We start from the raw sequence: 20836 nt of genomic DNA on the forward strand, positions 1-20836 counted from the left end.
CCCGTTTCCACACGGAGTATCACTGAATGTTGCTATAGCTGTTGGATGAATAGTGTCACTGGGTTGGGGTCCTTCATGCATTGAATTTATTTCTAAACTAAATCAGCTCTTATAATAATAATTATTATTATAGCTCATAATGACGGGAGCAGAGAGAATCAGTCAATGTTAGAATTCAATTTCCCACCCAGGGCTAACTTTAGACAGTTAATTCTCAATAGATCTTCTACCTCAAATGCCATCCACCCTTCTAAAAAAGTGATGTGAGCAAATGCTTTGTTTTTTCCACTTTAAAAAGAAGAAATTCTTCCTTTACCTCTTGGCTGCTTAGTAAGAATTGGACCCATCTGCTCTTTCCTGAACATAGACCAGCCTGGGCTCAGCCAACTGTGGAGAAGCCCAATGGTGCTCCCTCTGGAATGTGTCTCCACAGGACAGAGGGAATGTATGCACCCATAGGTGACAATTTAAACAAAAATCAATATAAAGAAAATTCCTATTCTTTTTAAAAAAAATATTTTTATTGATTTCGGAAAGGAAGGGGGAGGGAGAGAGAAACATCAATGATGAGAGAGAATCATTGATCAGCTGCCTTCTTTCTCCCTCTACTGGGGATCTAGCCTGCAACCTTGGCATGTACCCTTGACTGGAATTGAACTCGAGACCCTTCAGTCCACAGGTTGACACTCTATCCACTGAGCAAAAATGGCTAGGGCAAGAAAATTCCTCTTCTTTACTCTCTTGATCTCCACAATCATAAAACAGACATATAAGGAAATACAGGGAAAGCAAAAGTTTTAGCAACAAGATTTCCTTTTGACTGTCTAAAATCTAAATTGAAAGAAACTTTGAAGCTCTCCTCTGGTCAAGTTTGCATAATAGAATTTTCTTGGAATTTTCCAAGTTATCATGTTTAAATAAGATGAAATCCTCTGGAAAGTGCTTTTCTTGTCAGCTGTAATACACTTTTAATTAGCTTTCCTGAGCCAGAAGCCTCAGTGCTGACACTCTAATAGAGACCACAGATGTTTTCTCCAAAATGGGAAGCAGGATTCCAAGAAGAGAAGGGTCTGTGCAGCCACTTAAACTGTGGTTTGTTTGTGTTTATCCAGCACGTGCTGCCTTGCCAGGACTAAGGGCTGCAGGTGCTGGGAAGGGATGACCCTCAATTTAGAACATTTAGTGCATCTTGCTACTTGCTTTTTGAGACATTGGAAACTCTTTAATGGCTTGGGGGAGACCAAGTCACTCTTCCTTCTCTGGTGTGCCCCAATGATTGGGTCTCACTGTGTGAATGGAAGCTGTCAGCCTTAGGTGAGTGAGAACATTGGTAGTTCCAATGAAGCCAAAGCTGATGTCCTATGTCATTCGTTTCTAACTCTGATGGCTGCCTGTCTGGGGCAAGGGTGTGCCCCCGGGGAAGGAGTTGAGAACAGGTACTGGATAATTCATCCCAACTAAAACCGCTTACTTCCTCTCGCTCTTCCCATTCACTCCGCTATCCTGCCCAGCCTTTCTGAGTCTCTCCCCTTCTCTATTAAAGCTGAGGCCAAGGCTGTGACCGAGGCTGCCTCAACCACCAGCCTGCTGTCCTCAGGGATAATTCATACCCTGGTTTTCTACGGGGAGGGGCTGCGGTCACATGCTCTCTGTGTTCAGCCCAATCTTGTCTAGATGAGTTAGGGGGGATGCAGGGCTTGCGTCTGAGGCCTGGCTCTTCCAGGCAGCGGCCCAGAATACAAGTAAAACTACCACATGCTGAGCATCCACTATGTGGCAGGCATTGGGTTTTCTTCTTTCAATCTTCACTGTCACCCTTGTGTAAGTGCTGTTTTTGTCCTCACTTAACAGATGAGCTCACGGAGGTTCAGAGAGGTTAAGTGATTTGCCGAGGGTCACAGAGCAGATAATTAGCAGAGCTGGCACCTGAGGCCGGGCAGTCTGACTCCTGCAGCTGCTCCAGTAGCTGCCTCATGGGAAGGATGAAAACGTGGGCGCACGGATCCTACTTCTCCTGGCAGGAGCTTCGGTTTCCAGGCCACCAAGCCCAGTCCTTTAGGATACCTCCTCCCCATGGCATTAGAGCACTCATAACATAGACTAAATCTGATTGTATTTATTTGGCCACACAAGTCCCTGGCAAGGCATATCAGAATATACTCCACCATTTCACTTCCATGGCTTTCTAGTTTTTAACCTGCTCGCACCTCGATAGCCCATGTATATACAGTGTTGTATTGCGTGCCTGATTCACATGTGTCCCAGCTGCCCTGAAAAGTGTGTGGGCCTCAGTGGGTCTCCCAGGCCACAGGCCGGGCATTTGTTATAGAATCAGGGGAAGGAGAACACTCACTGAATATTTGAAATTATTATGGAAATTTTATTATTACAGTTTTAGTTGTGATAATGGTATCGAGGCCTTTTTTATTTAAGGAATCCTCTTTTACAGATTCATATAAAAATAATTTGGGCTGGGGAGGATATGAGATGGGGGGAATAGATGAAATGAGATTCAGACTCTGAATCAGCAAATGTTGAAGCTGGGGGAGGCCTTCATGGGAAGGAATCTATTATACTGTTTTCTCCACTTGTGAATGTACACAAAACTTTCCATAAAAAAAATATTTAAAAAGATTGGATCTGACTGAAAGAGAAACCAGAGTGGTAAGCAATGTGCTTCAGAAGCTACAGTGGGGGCAACTGCAGAGGTAAGAGCTCTTTTTCCCAACAAAGACCCAGAGACACATGGAGCGCTGTGACAGGTGAAGGGCCTTTTATTCAGGCAACTCACTAAAACTTAGCTTCACAACATGGCAAGGTCAGAAATAACAATACAAAGCCTGAGCTGTGTCCACACTCACACATTTATTTGGGTTTAGAGAAGACGACACATAAAATACTTAGATCATACACAAGTTTATGTTTGGTAAGAACAGGTTGCCACATGTTTATATTTTTTCTCTTTTTCTTTTAGTAACAGAATAATGCTGGGGAGATAGCGATGTCTTGCAGAAACACCATTTGGGAACACTATTTGGCACACGTAGCTAGTAAATACACAGTGTTTGTACTTAGCATTTGGGAACAGGACAGCACATGCAAGGTGATCTCCACTTTTAGGGTCCTTCACTCCCTGTCCTGCCCTATATTTACACTTGTGCTTTCTTTGTCCTTATTCTGGGGAGTAGGACCTACTCCAAACCCCAGTAGGGACAATACCTGCAATTTTGGCAGCATGTGACATTGCATATTGGTTTCCTCCTTTCTCGGAGATAAAGTAGCACTCACCTTGCTTTTTGTGAAATCACAATTGTCAAAGGAGATTCTCAGTGGGGTGCTTAGCCAAGGGCATGTTCTGTATTAGAGCTGATGTGGAGGGCGTATAGTTTAGCAGAGAGGGGGAAAGAGAGATTACGGGAACAGTGCGAATGCAGTTCTCAGAATATTGATACAGCTACCACACAGAAAAAAAGACATGTCAATAATATATTGTACAAGCTTTTACAGCAACACATGTTGATTTGCAGCACTGTAAAGTTCATATCTAAAGCACACAACCACAATCTGAGGTGACAAAACAGTACTATCAATACAATAAAGGCAACACAGTTACATACACAACTGATTCCTTTTCTTTCCTCACAGCCTTGTGATAATACATGAATTCAATCTGATTTATATGTCTCAGATTAAGACATACCACACTTGTTTCAAGTATTTAAAAATAATCACAATATTGCTGTATAAATGAAAATGGTCATGTTAATTCTGATCAAAGCTATAACCAAACTTTTCTAAAATTTGTAAAGAATGGTTCCACCTAAGCCTTTGGCACTGGGAATTTTGGCTAATGTTCAAAACAACCTCCCTTCCTCACTCCCTCCCACCTGAGTGGGTGACAGACCTACTTTAAAGAATATTTATTAAACTGCCGGGACCTATTAGTCTTCTATTTACCTCCTTCCCTGGGCTATGGCTGGTAGGGGTTTCACTACACATGGTTGAGCTCCCAGCAAACTTGGGGAAGGACCTGGAAGGAGCAAGGGGTGGGGAAAGTCACCTGTTGGTAAAAGCGATTTCTGGTCCATAGAGAAAGGAGAAATGTTTCTAAATTTGTGTCTGCAGCCTCACATATGAGTCCGCAGTCCCCTCTGCCAGCACTCAGCATCTGAGAATCAGCAGGCCCAGAACTCTCTGTGGGACCTCTTGTTAGCTCATGTCTCTCCAACACGTTTGCAGGGGCAGAGAATGCTTTCAAATATTGTTTTAAATTCTAAGAACCTTAATCTTTGCATAAGCTGGGCATGTTGGATCTTGATGGGAGATAGAGAAAAGAAGGTCTTAAGGTGCTGTCTCACAATCCCAGATGAGGAGCTATTTTCACCAGAGGGACAAAAAATAGCTACCCATGGAGTTGAAAATAATTATTTGGGATCCCAATGATGGGGCACATGGCAGGGGAGAGTTTCGTGGGTAGAGATGGTTGGAAAAGAAACTAAGCAATCACTCAGGTGGTAAAGGACTCCTTCTTGGACAGTGGCAAAGCGGCGTCCAGGCTGACACCATCATTCTCAAGTAGACATCCCTTCTCCCATGGTTGGCTTTAAGTTCCTGGGCTCACCACATTCTGGAGTGTGCTTTGTTCTTCTTCACCCAGGCTGATTAGATTTTATTTTTCTCTAATTAATCCAAATGACCTAATAAAAGAATATGGTTTGGGAAGATGCCATAAGAACCAGCATCAACCTTCTGTTTAAAACGGGGTGAACTGGAAAGTAGAATAGAGACGATTACCCTAATTTAGTCTAAGATGAAGCTTGGCTTGTCATGATCACTGAACAGATCTGCAAAAGGTCAACTGAGTGGAAAACATTTTTAAGTGGGAAGGGAATCTTATTGTTTATCTGATCAATTGTATTAAGGGACTTGCAGTATTCTTTTGTGTTTGTTTTGTAATACTGACTTTAGAGATGTGATAAGCCATAACATGAATAGAAAGAAGGCATCATACCTTTCTTAAGAATTTTGTGGGCCTATGTTTCAAAATAACTACTAAGTGTTTTATTGTGCCTCCATGAAAAGAAAAAAAAATCTGGCTTAGTTTTTATATATGCCCCTGCAGTTTGTATAACCCATATAAAATAAAAATCTATATGTTACAAAATAGGATTTCTTTTTAATATATATATTTTACTTTTGTAAAATTATATGTATTTAAATACACCTGAAATGTCGCTATAGGTAAATTAGAAATTTTTTTCTAATACTATGAAAAAGGCAAGAGTTTTTATTGTCAACATACATTTTATATTTACTTTATCCTTTTTACTGCACCCCAAAGAACCTTTTATGATTCAGGGGCAATTTGGCACTATTCAATCCTACTACTGTTAAGTGAAAATAACATTTGATTTGCATACTCAATTAAAAGTAAGGGAAGTACTTATAACAATTCTAAGCTTTTCCTTATTGATTAGAACACAGCCTTTGTCACTAATTATTAGAGAGGTATTCTAACTTAAGAAAGGGTTTTTTAAAGGAGCAATGTTGTTGTTTTTCACTGAACTTCTACTTTGACATCACAATATAGAAATAGATTTACTTTGGAACAGACTACAAATACATTCACACAGGTTGTGATAACTTAATTGTCTACCTAGAGAATTGAAACAACTTAGTGAGTTAGTTTATTATAAATCTTGTCCAAGGCGTTCTATTTCTTCAATCAGGAAATCAATGTCTTGGTGAGTTGCTGCGGGATTTGAAATGACCATGCGGAAGAAATTGACCTTGTCTCCCAAGGGCTGGTAGCTGACCATTGTGGTCCCATACTCCATCATTCTGGCTTTAATCACTGGAGCCACCTGTGTGAGAGACCAGACCAATATGGTGACTGTTTCTCCTGGGGGCTCTCCCCGTGGTCAAATAATCTGCTATCAAGTAGCATTTTCAACTTTTAACTAAACAATTAGAACCATATTTGTTTTTCCTTGAAGGAATTGCCTCCAAGCTTCCTTGGGATTGGAGGACTGGAGCATCTGTATATTTAGATCTTAAAGATGATCAGAGGAATAATAAATGGTAGTGAAAGGATTTTAGAGATAGGAGAGGTGGGTTTTAGGGAAGGCGGATCCATGGGAGAGGAATGCATATGTGACAGGCAGAGACAGCTCCAAGCTGCCAGATTGCTTATAAGAATCTAACAAGATAATGGGAAGAAGAAGAGGGGGGCACCAGGTGAGCTTTGAAATTATGAAACTAATACCATGCAGGAATAAGGGGCTGGGGGTGGAGGGGAAGTGGCCAATTAGGAAAACATGGGGGACATAAAATAAGAAAGGGTCCGATTAGGAAGTGACATGAAGAGACAAAGAAGCTTCCCGCATTTATATACCTATAGACAAAGAGACTCACAGGACTAGGTTTTTCCCATTTTAGAGAGAGCAGGGCTTTCCCATTTTGGGGATCCCTCCCCTGTGGAGTTCCCATTTGGAGGCCCTGCCCCAGGGGGAGTCTGTATATGCTTAAAATAAACTTCCAGAACCAAGATGGCGGCATAGGTAAGAGCCTGTACTCACTGCCTCCCACAACCACATCAAAATTACAACTAAAGTACAGAACAACTATCATCCAGAACTTCGGTAATGCTAGCTGAGTGGAAGTACTACAAATAGAGAGGTAAAGAAGAAAGCACATTGAGAATGGTAGGAGGTATGGAGGCACGGAACAGGCTGGTCTGGCACCTGGGTGTGCTGCTTTTGTAATCAGGAGAGACCTTGCCTCTGCGGAGGCCATCCAGAGGAGCAAGGGGCCCAAGCCCCACAGCAGCCCCCCAGCCCAGGGTTCCAGAGCTGGAGAAAGAAGTCCCTACGGGCAGTAAGAACTACAGACTGTAAAAACCAGTGCGGATTGGGGCTGAGTGACACACAGGCTGCTGGAGACCCAGCGGCTCCTCTTAAAAGGCTGGCACCATGAACCGAATTTACAAGCTCCCACTTCCTCTGAGCTCCAGTGCTGGGAGAGGCTCTGGGGGACCCAGACACAAATGGGGAGAAACTAGACTGTCTGGCATTGGGGCAGGAATGCGGAGTCAGCTTTCTTCCAGACAGAGGTGCTCATAGTGGTCATTGTTCGCATGCTGGCACCTCCACAGGGCAGGGCTGACTGGCAGCCATTTCTGTTTGCTCCACCCTGGTGATCCCCTGAAACACCAACCCTATCCAATTTACAACCCCACCCAAGCTGTGTGCAGTGGCTTTTGCATATGAATGGCCTGTCCTTTCTCAGGGTAAAACCTGTCAAATAAGCTGCAGCTGGGTCAGGGAGCCCCAAACCTATCAATAAAAGGCCCCCAAACCGGTACCAGCACCAGCCTGCCTTGCTTTACAGCTGGGCTTCATCTGGGCACTTTCAAACCCAATACAAAGAGGAGGAATCTGTAGATCTCTCTGTAGCTCCTGCTGGATGGCCCCAGGAAGTGACTGACTTTGCACCTCCCTGGAAACCCAAGAGCCAGTGTACCAGTGGTCAGTGTGAGACCATACCAGATTACAACTCTTCACATCCATAAGTGACACACTCAAGGGGCGGATTCAGTGAGCACCAAAGCCCCACTGAAGCAAGTCCATAAGGGTGTCTCCTGCACAGCAGTTCTCCCACTGTAGTTGCAGCTGGTCCTCACAACAAATTGGCCTGGAGGTCAATTCCTCCCAGTGACACCAACAGCAATCAAGGCTCAACTACAACAAAACTGTGCACACAGCCCACAAAGGGGTGCACCAAGAGTGTCTACCTCAGGTGATTGGGGAGGCTGAGCCACTGGGCCCTATAAGACACCTACTACACAAGGCCACTCTATCAACTCAAGGAGACTTAGCAGCTACCCAAATCATAGAAACAAACACAAGGAAGCAGTCAAAATATGGAGACAAATGAAAGAAATGGAAGAAAGTAAACTACTGGATATAAAGTTCAAACCACAGTTATAAGGTTACTCAAGAATTGTCTAGAAACCACCGAGGAACTTAGTGATACTTTCAAGATCTTAGTGAGAATGCCAAAAATTGGAAAAGGACCAATCAGAAATTAAGCATACACTGACTGAAATAAAGAATAATATACAGGTATTCATCAGTAGATTAGAAGATCCCGAGAATCAAATCAATGATTTGAAATACGAGGAAGCAAAAAACACCCAACCAGAAGAACAAAAAGAAAACAGAATCCAAAAATATGAAGATAGTGTAAAGGCCTCTGGGACAACTTCAAGTGTACCAACATACGAATTATGGGGGTGCCAGAAGAAGAGAGAGAGCAAGATACTGAAAACCTATTTGAAGAAATAATAACAGAAAACTTCCCCTCCCTGGTGAAAGAAATAGACTTACAAGTCCAGGAAGTACAGAGAACCCCAAACAAGAGGAATCCAAAGAGGACCACACCAAGACACATCATAATTAAAATGCCAAGAGCAAAAGACAAAGAGAGAACCCTAAAAGCAGCAAAAAAAAAACCAGTTAGTTACCTACAAGGGAGTGCCCATACGACTGTCAGCTGATTTCTCAACAGAAACTATACAGGCCAGAAGGGAGTGGTAAGAAATATTCAGTGATGAATAGCAAGAACCTACAACCAAGAATACTCTACCCAGCAAAGCTATCATATGAAGGTCAGATAAAGAACTTCACAGACAAGAGAAAGCTAAAGGACTTCATCACCACCAAACTAGTATTATATGAAATGCTGAAGGGTATTCTTTAAGAAGTGGAAGAAGAAGAAGAAAAAGGTAAAGATAAAAATTATGAACAACAAAGTGACAACAAATGCATATCTATCAACAAGTGAATCTAAAAATCAAATGAATAAAAAATCTGATGAACAGAATAACGGGTGAATGGAATAGAATCAGGAGCATGGAAATGGAACAGACTGACAATTCTCAGAGGGAAGGGGGTGTGGAGGGGTGCAGGAAGAGATTAGACAAAGATCTTATAGGCATGTATGCATTACTTATGGACATGGACAATAGGGTGGTGAGGGCCTGGGGTGGGGTGGGAACCAGGTAGAGGGGAGCTATGGGAGGAAAAAAGAGGGACATCTGTAATAATCTCAACAATAAAGATTAATTTTAAAAAAACTTCCACAGTTTTGCTTAAAATCCTTTAGTCTGTGAATTTATTCTTCAAATTTTGTGAGACAAGCACCTGAGAGGAGAGTCACAGCTTGCTATTCCACATATCAGTAGGCTATTAAGTACTTGCCACCTTTTTCTTGACTTTCTAGTCAGTGTTTTGGGAGAATGAGAAGAATCTGCTGTTGGTCCAAGGCTAAATAGTTTAGTAGTACAACATTTGAGAGAGGGTATTTCCCCCTCCTCAATAAATGTAGAAACATTGGAAATAAAACATTGTTCAGAGAATGGTTTCCAAGAGGTAAGCCTCAATATCAAGTGATGTATGAAAATCAGAAGACTTTTGAGACTCTACAGCAATTTTTTTCTTGAGACCCTAAGCAGGGGTCCTCAAACTTTTTAAACAGGGGGCCAGTTCACTGTCCCTCAGACCGTTGGAGGGCCGGACTATAGTTTAAAAAAAAAACTATGAACAAATTCCTATGTGCACTGCAGGCCCGGGATGAGTTGGCTGCTAAGCAGGACAGGCAGCGGCACCCGGCGGGCCAGATAAATGTCCTCGGCGGGCCCCATGTAGTTTGAGGACCCCTGCGCCTAAAGCTTCCTAGCTCCTTTTCATTCACCTTTTGCATTACCTTAATTTATAAGATATTTTGAAATATGTTCCTTAATAATGATGGAGAATCAGCTGAGGCAAAAGGCTGAACCAATAAGGACTTAACATTACAGAAGTCGACCACAGCTGAGGTTTGTCCACATGTATGCTAGACTGATGACTACAGTGCCAGCTGTCCTCTATTGTGTATGAAATTAAAGTCAAACTCTTCATTCAATATAAAGGCCTGTCACCCAGCTCTGAGGACTCATCTCTTAGTGCTCACCAAAATAAACCTTCAACTCTGACACGAGCTACCTATGTAATACCCTTGGAGTGTACCACACATATTTTTATCCCTTCATACTTGTTCTGTCACACTTGTTCTCTTTGCTTAGAATCTCTTTTGTCTTGCAGTTCACATTCAACACACACTCTAAGGCTACACCACAGTCCTACAACTGCTATGAACGCCTTCCTGATTCCTCTAGTCCACTAACATCTTCTCTCTTTTAATTCATCACTATATGATCCTTACCTATAGGTTATGACTATATTCTAATTTCCAATTGTCCTCTTATGAGAAAATACATTTTATCTCTGTACTTCACTGGCAAGCACAGTGACTTCCACTTCTTTTGTTTATGGTGGTACTGGGTGCCTATTGAGGAGTCCCTTATTGACTATAAAGGCATACATTTAAATTATGTCTAACTGTATGTATGGTCTGTCCAATGACGTGTTATCATTGGAGTCTGTAAATATAACATCTGATCTTTTAAATTTATTGCTGTAAACGTGTAACCAGGAGTGGTAGGTGATAGGAACACTGTAGACTCATTTGGATATACATAGTCAACAACTTAGTTAACAAATGGGGATCATTTATCTGAAATGAAGGATAGTTAGATTCCAATGGAAAGCTGTTAGGAACATATCACTTTTCAATGCCAACACATAAATAATCATTGGTTTACAATGAGGTTTTCATCTTCAAAGTACTCAATGCACAAAATCAATGTAGTTCCCATCAGACCTTGTGATTTTTTAGAAACTGGGGGTATAAAAAAAATTTTCCTCCCACCTTCTAAATTCTTCTAGATGGATTAATAATCAAATTTAATGGACACAGTTTAACAGGAGAAAATGTCCAAACATTATTTTACAGGTGCCATAAGAATGAGAACCATGGACAGATTGGACAGTTAAGGGCTTATATGCCATCTTGAGCTAAGGAAAAGAGGAGGTGGGTTGTGATTTGGGACAGTAAGGCAATTTTCATGGAGATGAAAAAGCAAAAGTTTGGTAAATAAATGTTTGCTGGGCCATATTTAACAATAAGATACAGAGAAGTCTTTGATCAAAGGGTCCATGCTAGGTTCTTTCCTGTCTATTGCACTTAGTTTATATTAAACTATAGTTATCTGTGATAATATTTCCCTTCCTGGAGCAGGTTCTCTATCTAAATTCCTTTAGGCAGGTAAAGGGGGATGGTCAAAGGTTATTTCTGAATTGTTTGTTTCTTAATAACCAGCTTAAAATAACCAATATCTCAAAAGATATATTTTGGGGTGGCAAACGCTGCTATCCTTCATTACCAAAGACAAACTGCACCTTCACCTTCATTTCACCTTCACTTCCTAAACCTAATTTCCTCATCTAAAAATGTGGAGGATGGTTCCAGCATGAGTTTTCTGATTCAATATTAACAAATTCTTAAGTCCCTTCCTTATTCCATGGGGAGGAAATATAAAGAGGGATATTTCTGTTCTGTTGGGTTGATCCTTCTTTCAACTCAAAGGATTAAGACTATATCCAGAGCATTGGGCTCATCCAAGGGAATTCTATATAATAAAAGCCTAGGTGGGATCACGCCCTCGTGCCATGCCCTCGCCTGATGTCATCACAAGATGCCACCACAAGATGGCCACCACAGATGGCCACCCTCATATCATCACAAGATGGCTGCCACAAGATGGCCAGCAGGGGAGGACAACTGGGGGTGAACAGGCCAGCAGGGGAGCAGTTAAGGGGCAATTAGGCTGGCAGGCAGAAGCAGTTAGGGGCAATCAGGCAGGCAGGCAGGGGAGTGGTTAGGAGGCAGCAGTCCCAGATTGTGAGAGGGATGTCCCCTGAGGGGTCCCAGATTGGAGAGTGTGCAGGCCGGGCTGAGGGACACCCCTTGCCCCATGCACGAATTTCATCCACCGGGCCTCTAGTAAATATAAGAATTTAATATTTCAAGTCTGGGATTAAGTTCTGAAAATGGATCGTCTAGAATATTCTAGCCTAAGGACATGAAATTTACCACTTTGTTCTAGGAGGCAGAGCAAGTCAATGAGCTCCTAGGAAGAGAATGAGCAGGGGTGGGTGGGGGCCAATGGGGAATAAGGACACATATGTAATACCTTAATCAATAAAGAAAAGAAAAGAAAAACACTATTAAATATATAATATGTAAAATATAAAATAAAATGTGCATTATCATTTGAACTCATTTCAAAATTTCTTCTCTATACAAAGAATTGAATGATTTTTTACATATTTTGCTTAAATATTTTTAAATCTAAAAATGAAAGGGTTCTATTTTGCATGTTGGGAGTGCTATAAAAAAAAAAGAAAAAAATCCCATAAAAGCATAATGTCATGAGAATGAAAAAGGAATAAAAAGAAATGATTTTTTTAAAAAAAGGAATTCCAAGTCCATGTATCTGTAGGAACTTTAAAAAAATCACATAACTGTTCCTTAGTTTTATCTGTGCAACAATTACATTTGCTCTTTAGAACTGATAAAACAATGACCATATTTAGTGAATTAAACCCTGATTTAGTTTCCATGGGAAAAACAAGAAAAACATATAGGAATGAAACTAATTATTAAGAACAACCACCTCTAACTTTTCAGATAAATGCAAATCAAATGTTAAAAGATTAATGGTAACAGCCATCCTCCCAGATTTTGGCATTAAGTAAGATTGAGTCCCTCCAGTTCCTGAAGCTAGCTGGGATGGCAGAAATCACAGCTGTCTAAATACATGTGACTTTTAGTTGTTTCCAGAAAATGCTGATGAACTAAAATTAGCAGGAACATGGAACATTTACTTCATTACATAATCACTAATTGCAAGAAGGAAAATAAAATTCTGACTATTCTGATGACTATATAGAGCTTTCACTTATCTCTAGAATGTGTGTGTAACATTTTTGGGTTTGCTGAATTAAGAAAGTCAGTTAAAAAAGAGAGGACTGCATGTTGAAGAATTCACTAAGGGCCTAATCAGCAAGAGCTCTTTGGAGCTGCCTTAAAAGTTTTAGGGTATTATTTTCTCCTTTGTGCCATTAGGTTTTCCAGTCCTTTAGAAAACAATAACCAGAGGACTCTTTCATAATCTGAACACATTTTTTGTTCCTCCAAAAAGAGTTCAGATTAAAGCATTACGAAATATATTTTTCACTGTGTGTTACAAAACCTTTTTGTTTTTAAATCTTGGAAGTATGAGTGAAAATTTTGAAAAATGAAATAGCAGAATAATCATAAATAAGACAGTTTATAATGCTTAAATCTCCCCATTACATTTAATAACAGAAGAGTCACAACAAATATGAGGTCAAATACTTCTTTACAAATTTACTCTTAATTCCATAGTTGACCTTTTGAAAGTATGCCAATCAGTATCTATACTAATAAAAGCCTAGGAGGCCCTTGCGCCCTTGTGAGACACCCTCACGTCATCACAAGATGGCTGTCCCATGTTGTCACAAGATGGCCACCACAAAATGGCCGTCACAAGATGGCCAACAGGAGAGGGCAGTTGTGGGCAATCGGGCTGGCAGGGGAGGGCAGTTGGCAGTTCTGTAGGGAGAGTAGTTGGGGCGACGAGGTCTGTAGGGAAGGGCAGTTGGGGGTGACCAGGCCAGCAGGGGAGGGCAGTTGGGGGCCATCAGGCTGGCAGGCAGAAGTGGTTAGGGGCAATCAGGCAGGCAGGCAGGTGAGTGGTTAGGAGCCAGCAGTACCGGATTGTGAGAGGGATGTCCGAGGGGTCCCAGATTGGAGAGGGTGCAGGCTGGGCTGAGGGACACCCTCCCCTCCATGCACAAATTTCATGCACTGGGCCTCTAGTCCTATATAATAAAAGCCCAGTGACCATAACGGTGTAACGACCAGAACGACTGCTTGACCAGTTGCTATGAGGTGCATTGACCACCTCTCAGTCCCTCCTCCCCAGCCCGCAGTCTCTGATTGCAGGATGGCGAATGGGGAACCACAGAAAACCGAGGTGGGTGGCGGCAGGGCATGACTGGGGACTGGCAAGTGGGCAGAAGATGGCCCTGATTGCAGGTTAGACCTAGGGACCCTACCCACACATGATTTTGTGTGCTGGGCCTCTAGTAGGACTATAGAAGCTGATAGAAGAGATGCAGATAATGATCAAATATAATGAAAATTAAAATATAAGAAGATAATGATGATAAAGAAGAACTAGAAACACAAGTGATGATCAATATGCAGCCTTTGGATTCTTATCTGATAACTTCCTGCATTTGGAGTCTGTGTGCTGTCCCTTAAGGCAAGTGATCATGTCTCCATAGCACCCTAGGCCCTCATGCTCACTCTGCCTCCATGACAATGAGCTACCTGCACAGTCATAGTCCTGACTGGGCAGCAGGAAATGCACCCACCAGATTCTCATCTTTACCTCCCTCATGAAACTGTGATGTATGCCTGTTTTGGTAATAACCAGTTGTTACCTAGATAATTATCCCCAAGCCAGCATGTGGCCTGAGAAAAGGTCTATGGTTCACTAGTAGGTTTCCTACATGTTGTTTCCCTTCCCTATTCTGAAAGATTCAAATAGCACTTTAGCTCAACACTTTTTAGTGCCTATTTTATGCTTAGCCACATAATTTAACTTAATTTTTTTTATTATTGTTAATCCTCACCCAAGGATATTTTTTTCATTTTTTTAAAATTTAAATTCTTTATCATTGAAAGTATTACATATGTCTCCTTTTTCCCCCATTGACCTCTCCCAGGCCGCTCCCCTCAGCACATGTCCCCACTCCCCTACTGTCTGTGTCCTTTGGTTATGCTTATATGCATGCACACACCCTTTGGTTAGTCTCTTACCCTTTTCCATTTATTTTTAAAGAGAGTGAGTAAAAGGGATGGAGAGAGAGAAATATCAATGTGAGAGACACAACGATTGGTTGCCTTCCACACACACCCATTAGGGCCAAGGATTGAACCTGCAACCCAGGTACATGCCCTTGACTGGGAATTGAACCCTTGACCCATCAGGCCATGGGTAGATGCTTTAACCACTGAGAAACACTGGCCAAGGCTAATTTAATTTTTTTGTTTGCCATATACCACATTGAAGACTCCATATTTCTCCCCATTTGGGATCTTTATCAGCACTGACCAAAAGAACATTCTGTAATGATGGAGATATTCTCTATCTGAATCATTGGAAATAATAAGCACTAGTCACAAATTGAGCACCTGACATGTGGCTAGTATGACTGAAGAAGTAAAGTTCTGGCTGAAATTATTTTTAATTGATTTAAATTTGATTAGCCACATATGGCTATTACTACTACATTGGACAGTGCAGATGATTTACTCTGCCTCAGCTCTTTTCCTTCTGGGATCGTGTGTGTGTGTGTGTGTGTGTGTGTGTGTGTGTGTGTGTGTGTGACAATTTTACTGGTCCCTGAACATTATAGTTTAAGTGCTTTGTACTTAATGAAAAACTTTTCTGAAACTCTGAAAAATTACTGACATAAAAGAAATTTAACCTTGATATTTGTGGTTCTATTTTGATTTCCAATTCTGCATTGCTGAATTCTCTTTATTAGAGTTAGGAAAATGGAGTCAAAGCATAGGGGGAAATTAGGAGAATTCATTTTGCAATCCCAGGAGACTTTCAAATTTAACTTATCTACAGCATAAAAGTAACTTACTAATATTCTAATGGCTGTTCTCAAGAAATAATTTCCATTCCATTGCAGTTTATGTGATGTGCTAAATCTAAGAGGTATTTGAAGAAAGTTTTATCTAACTGGGGAACTCAGAGTTGACTTTTGCTCAGAAAATGATGAAAAATCCTTTTTGTTTTGTATTCCCATCTTGATCCATCCCTCAGCCCAGCAATAATTTATCAATTTAACAAATGGAATAAGCCAAACTACTCTATGCATTTTCTGCCTGGTCAGAGAATTAAAGGAGCAAAAGCCAATGAAAATGGAAATATCTAATTTCTAACTAACTTGTCAAATAAAATTAGTTATTGTTAAGATAATATATACCATGGAGAAGCCATCATAAAAGTTCCAGAAAAAAATGAATTCTTTCCTCTCAAACAGTAGCAGGCCATTTTTTATTTTTGCCAGAACCTATAATTTTCTCCAATATGACCATCCTTACTCCATTATGCCCTTGGCTTGATTTCCTGCAATGAACCAACTTCTCTAAACCTGCAAACATGGCTACCATCCCTCTACCCCAGACACACACACCCATGCTCTAGAACAGTGGTTCTCAACTTTTCTAATGCCGCGACTCTTTAATACAGTTCCTCATGTTGTGGTGACCCCCAACCATAAAATCATTTTCGTTGCTACTTCATAACTGTAATTTTGCTACTTAAAACCGCTCTACAGCAGCGGTTCTCAACCTGTGGGTCGCCTAAGATCATCTGAAAACACAGATATTTACATTACGATTCATTACAGTAGCAAAATTACAGTTATGAAGTAGCAACAAAAATAATTTTATGGTTGGGGGTCACCACAACATGAGGAACTGTATTAAAGGGTCGCGGCATTAGAAAGGTTGAGAACCACTGCTCTAGAAGCTTTCTTCATTGTTCCTCTAGGTCACTGCCTCTCAGCCTGGGTTTTACATTGAAATCACCTGGAGAACTTTTAGAACTATCCCCAAGCCCATTCAAAACAAATTGGATGAAAATCTTGGGGTAAGAGTTGGTCACCAGTATTTTATAAAGCTTGGGAACAACACTAATGTGTAGGCATGGATGTGAACCAAAGCTCTAACTGGAAGTCTTGATTTAGGAACCTCAACTATGTGTAAGTTTTCTTCTGCCTGGGTCTCTAAGGGCAGCTGTTAACATTTATAAGCTTTTCTGGAGGTTTTAAACCCCACATAAAACCCTGTTCTTCATTTAACACAGAAGGAAATAAGGTGTTCCGGAAGGTCAGTGAGGCAGCCCAGCCACCTTAGTGAGGGTGGGATGGGAGGGGAGGGCCTGCCTTGCTCTGGGCAGTGACTGGAGGAGGTCTTCTCCTTTGTGGAAAATAGAAAACTAACCAACTAATCAACCAAGCAAACAGCCAGCCAACCAGCCAACCCATCCACCCTTGAAGATCCAAATATACAGGCTCATCCCTAGTTTCCCATTCCTCCAACACTGTGGGAGATGGACCCCTGCATTTACCCGCCCTACCCCGTAAGGCTCTCTTTGGTAGGCATAATAACCCAGATTTCACTTGTGTGTAGTGATGGGAGCAGGAGAGAATAAGAGAAAGGGGGTTTACTGGCCACAGTATAATTTATAGCACAAGCTCTCAGGCTCTGGGGTCAGACTTGGGTGTGATTTTGGGAAAGTGACTTTTTCTCCCTGTGTTTTAGGTTCCCCATCAGTGGAGAAAAGAGACAACAATGCTTCCCAAAGTAAGTGGCCGTGAGAGAGACATGATGTCATGCTAGATCAAGTTGAGCCTGGGACACACCACACACTACCCAGTGGTCCTTATTACTGCTCCCTGCTCTGTTACCTTCTGGGAGTCACCACAGCTCTAATGGCCCCATAGGGCAGCCTTGACCTTGACATCTCAGGAGGATCAGCAGCAGCTTTATTTTCCAATTATTTCTGTTGCCCGAAGTCTTTTCTGTGCTTGTAACTGAGCACCAGTTTCACTTGGCAGGTCAGTCAATGCCAGCAAATACAGTTGTTAAAAGTCTGGATATACCAGCATTGCATGCCCTGGCTCTGCAGGAGCCCACAGAGGGGTGGGGGTCTATGCACCAAGCTTAAGGATGGATTTCTCCTAAAGACCTATGAACATGTCATGAAAGTATACATGGGAAAGCCCCAATGTACCAACAACGGCCATATCAGAGGAGCTTGTATCACTTACTTTTGAGAGGCGGCTCATTCTCTCTTCGTTGTCTTCCAGGACACGCAAACTTGGAGGAACATACCAGAAGCAGACATTTGTATGCTGAGGCTACATAGAGGAAAGTAAGATTCACACTCAGCACAAACTGGCAATTTTGAAAATCCCAAGGACATTTTTAACCTACTTCTAAATACAATTCCTACTTTTAAATCCGTAATCACCTTTGAAGTGCCTGACTTTCACATTCAGTTACTTTTTAATTTTTTTATTAATATATTTTTATTGTTGATAGTATTACAAATATCTCTTATTGCCGTTATTTTTTTGTGTGTGTTTGATTTTTACTCCAGCTCAGAAGAGCTGCCCCCTCATCCCTGCTTCTCCTTTGTAATGATACACTTACCTGGATAGTACATTATTGACATAAAAAATATATATCAGGCACAAGAATGGCAATTGACTAAACATTTTGGGATTGTACAAATTCAGAAGACATACCTTTCCATCAAACACCATTTCATATCCTTCTCGGTTTTTTATGATATTGTATAAATACTCTGCCAGCTCCAAGCACTTGTCAATATGTGCTTCAAACCCAGCAGTTCCCTGAGTGAGAGAAGAAGAGAGCCTCAGGCAGGCCGAGAAAAGTGGTGAGCACCCAGACTGAGCTATGGGACAAGTGATCCCTCGAGACAGATGGTCTTCCTGCCACCTCCGTGTCTTCCTTAACAGAAGAGAGTGTTTCAGGAAGCTTTTCTGGCAATTCTTTCTCCTTTACTGTTCTCCCCCTCAGGTGTTTTTGTTCCCTTCCCGTCTGGCATTACTGCTCTCCCCAGAGACTCCTTTTCTTCCCAGGGCCTCCATTCCCCAGGCAATTATTTTGATTACTCAAGGGGAAAATTTGTGTCTGCATTCATAGGGGTAATTATGGAAGACATTAATGAAAGGAGGGCTGGGCTCTTCGCTTCCTGTGGATAAGAAGCATCATTAGAGACCATCCCCATCCCCACACCGGAGGCCTGCTTAGGCCCTGCCCATCATGTAAATTTGTCATTTCCAGATCCCACTTTTGTTCACAAAATGTACCCCATCGTAGAACAAACAGGAAAAGTCTCAGTGAATATTTGTGGAATGCATGAATGAATGAATGAATCTTAGGGGCACGCAGATGCTTTGCTAGCCTGTCACGTTGCAAAGCTTATTAGATTTCTCCTTTGGGGATCAATGGCTGATGTGTGTGTAATGGGCCAACAAGGTCACAGAGGCCTTACAGCTTTCAGCTCCAGAAGCCCAGGATCTGGACTTAGGAAAAACAGCCCAGCTGCCTTGGACCGGGACTGTTTAACTGACGTCAGGCCACACTAGGGAAAGGCTTTTCAAAATGGCTTGCCTTCAATGCTTGTGGCATGCTAATGGAAAGCTTAGAAAAGCAGCTCACACTCATTCCAGGAGCTCTTAGAACTGGCCCACCAATGACTAATCCAACATGGAAACTAGAGGGAGCAATTGTAATGGAGACAAAATGAACCCACTTTCCTGTTTACACACAATCCCGTCATTCTAGCTAAAAGAGGGACCCAGCATGGGCAGTGACATTTAGTATATGACACATATTTAAGAATAAGCTGCATTTAAAAAATCTCATGGGTTTAGCAATCTATTTCTCTGGAGATTGCTGCCCTAGCTGATTGATTTAAGGAGGATGAGTGGTTCCTGATGAGCCCAAGGAAGGACTGGGCTGACACCTGAATGCTCACACTAACACCCACGCTATCTACTCCATGAGTCTGTGGGTGCCAAGGAAATTAGGAGTGGTTTAGACTGACCTAGAAGTTTAGGTCCACTTGGGATGGACCCTAGGTAGGAGGGAGAGAGGTTAGTTGTTCTTTAAACTGGATCCTTTGGACCGGGCTAGAGCTGAATTTAAATTTGCACACACCTGATCCAGGATATGGCAGGACCAGCATGACTCTGATCTTGTCCAGTGTATGACTTTGGCTAATCTCTCTGGTCATGTGGGAATAGCGGTGCCCATGTGATTTCCCACACAGAGGCATAATAAGATAACATGAATGCTCTGAAAGTGAGTTTGATTGTATTGCAAAGGGGGTGGAAGTCCTCAGCCATTTGCCAATCCACTTGTTATCCATGTTGAAATTAGGGAGGCCAATCACAGAAAACTAAAAGGAAACCCACCAAGCCCAGCTGGTGTGGCTCAGTGATTGAGCATCGACCTATGAACCAGGAGGTCATGGTTTGACTTCTGGTCAGGGGACATGCCAGGGCTGCAGGCTTGATCCACGGTGTGGGGCATGCAGGAGGCAGCCGATCAATGATTCTCTCTCATCATGGATGTTTCTATCTCTCATTCCCTCTCCCTTCCTCTCTGAAATCAATAAAAAATATATTTATATAAAAAATGGAACCTGTCAATTGGCATAAAAATACAGACACAGAGATTTACTGTGAAAACTCCTTAGTTACTTATTAAACCATCCCTGCAGGCCAAAAAAGGGGGACTATTTTAAACAATTTTTTTCTACCACCAAGTTTTCACCACTGAAGAAATCTGTCAAGAAGGAAAATAATCATCAGACAAAATGAAAGTTCTACTCAATTAGAATAGAGTTGAGGGCAGGCACAGTGCCCTTGCTAAACACACGTACCACGAAGCAGTCTAGAGCACCTCCCAGCATCCTACATCAGGAGGCTTTTTAAAAAATAAATTTGGTCTAATCAAGTAATCTTGGACCTAATGTGATGGCTGTCATCAGTGCACTTAGTTACATTAGTCATTAAGAGATTAAGGAATAGAAATTTATACATAGGATGCTATCTTTCAAGTAGCTTATCTTGGGAGAAAATGTGGATTCACTTGAAACATTGCATTCTTCAGGCGTATCACATAACAGAGGGTTTAATGATTATTGATCTTTCGGATTGTATCCTCATTCCTGAGAGCAAGAGGG

The 20836-nt window shown here is 41.7% G+C and overlaps 1 protein-coding gene across 1 annotated transcript in view; it reads right to left on the reverse strand.

Annotated features, from left to right (window-relative positions):
• Positions 1-2846: 2846 nt before the first annotated feature.
• Positions 2847-20836, reverse strand: part of GAD2 (glutamate decarboxylase 2) — a 66104-nt gene continuing 48114 nt past the window's right edge. Inside the window, exons 14-16 of the mRNA XM_080667422.1 lie at positions 18366-18473; positions 17886-17975; positions 2847-5864 (exon numbers count right to left, since the gene is read on the reverse strand). Coding sequence (XP_080523548.1) covers positions 5691-5864; positions 17886-17975; positions 18366-18473 — 372 coding nt within the window. The 3' untranslated portion in view covers positions 2847-5690. The remainder of the gene's footprint in view (positions 5865-17885; positions 17976-18365; positions 18474-20836) is intronic.

This window comes from Plecotus auritus, assembly GCF_963455305.1.
Source record: "Plecotus auritus genome assembly, chromosome: 1".
Classification (NCBI taxonomy): Eukaryota; Metazoa; Chordata; class Mammalia; order Chiroptera; family Vespertilionidae; genus Plecotus; species Plecotus auritus.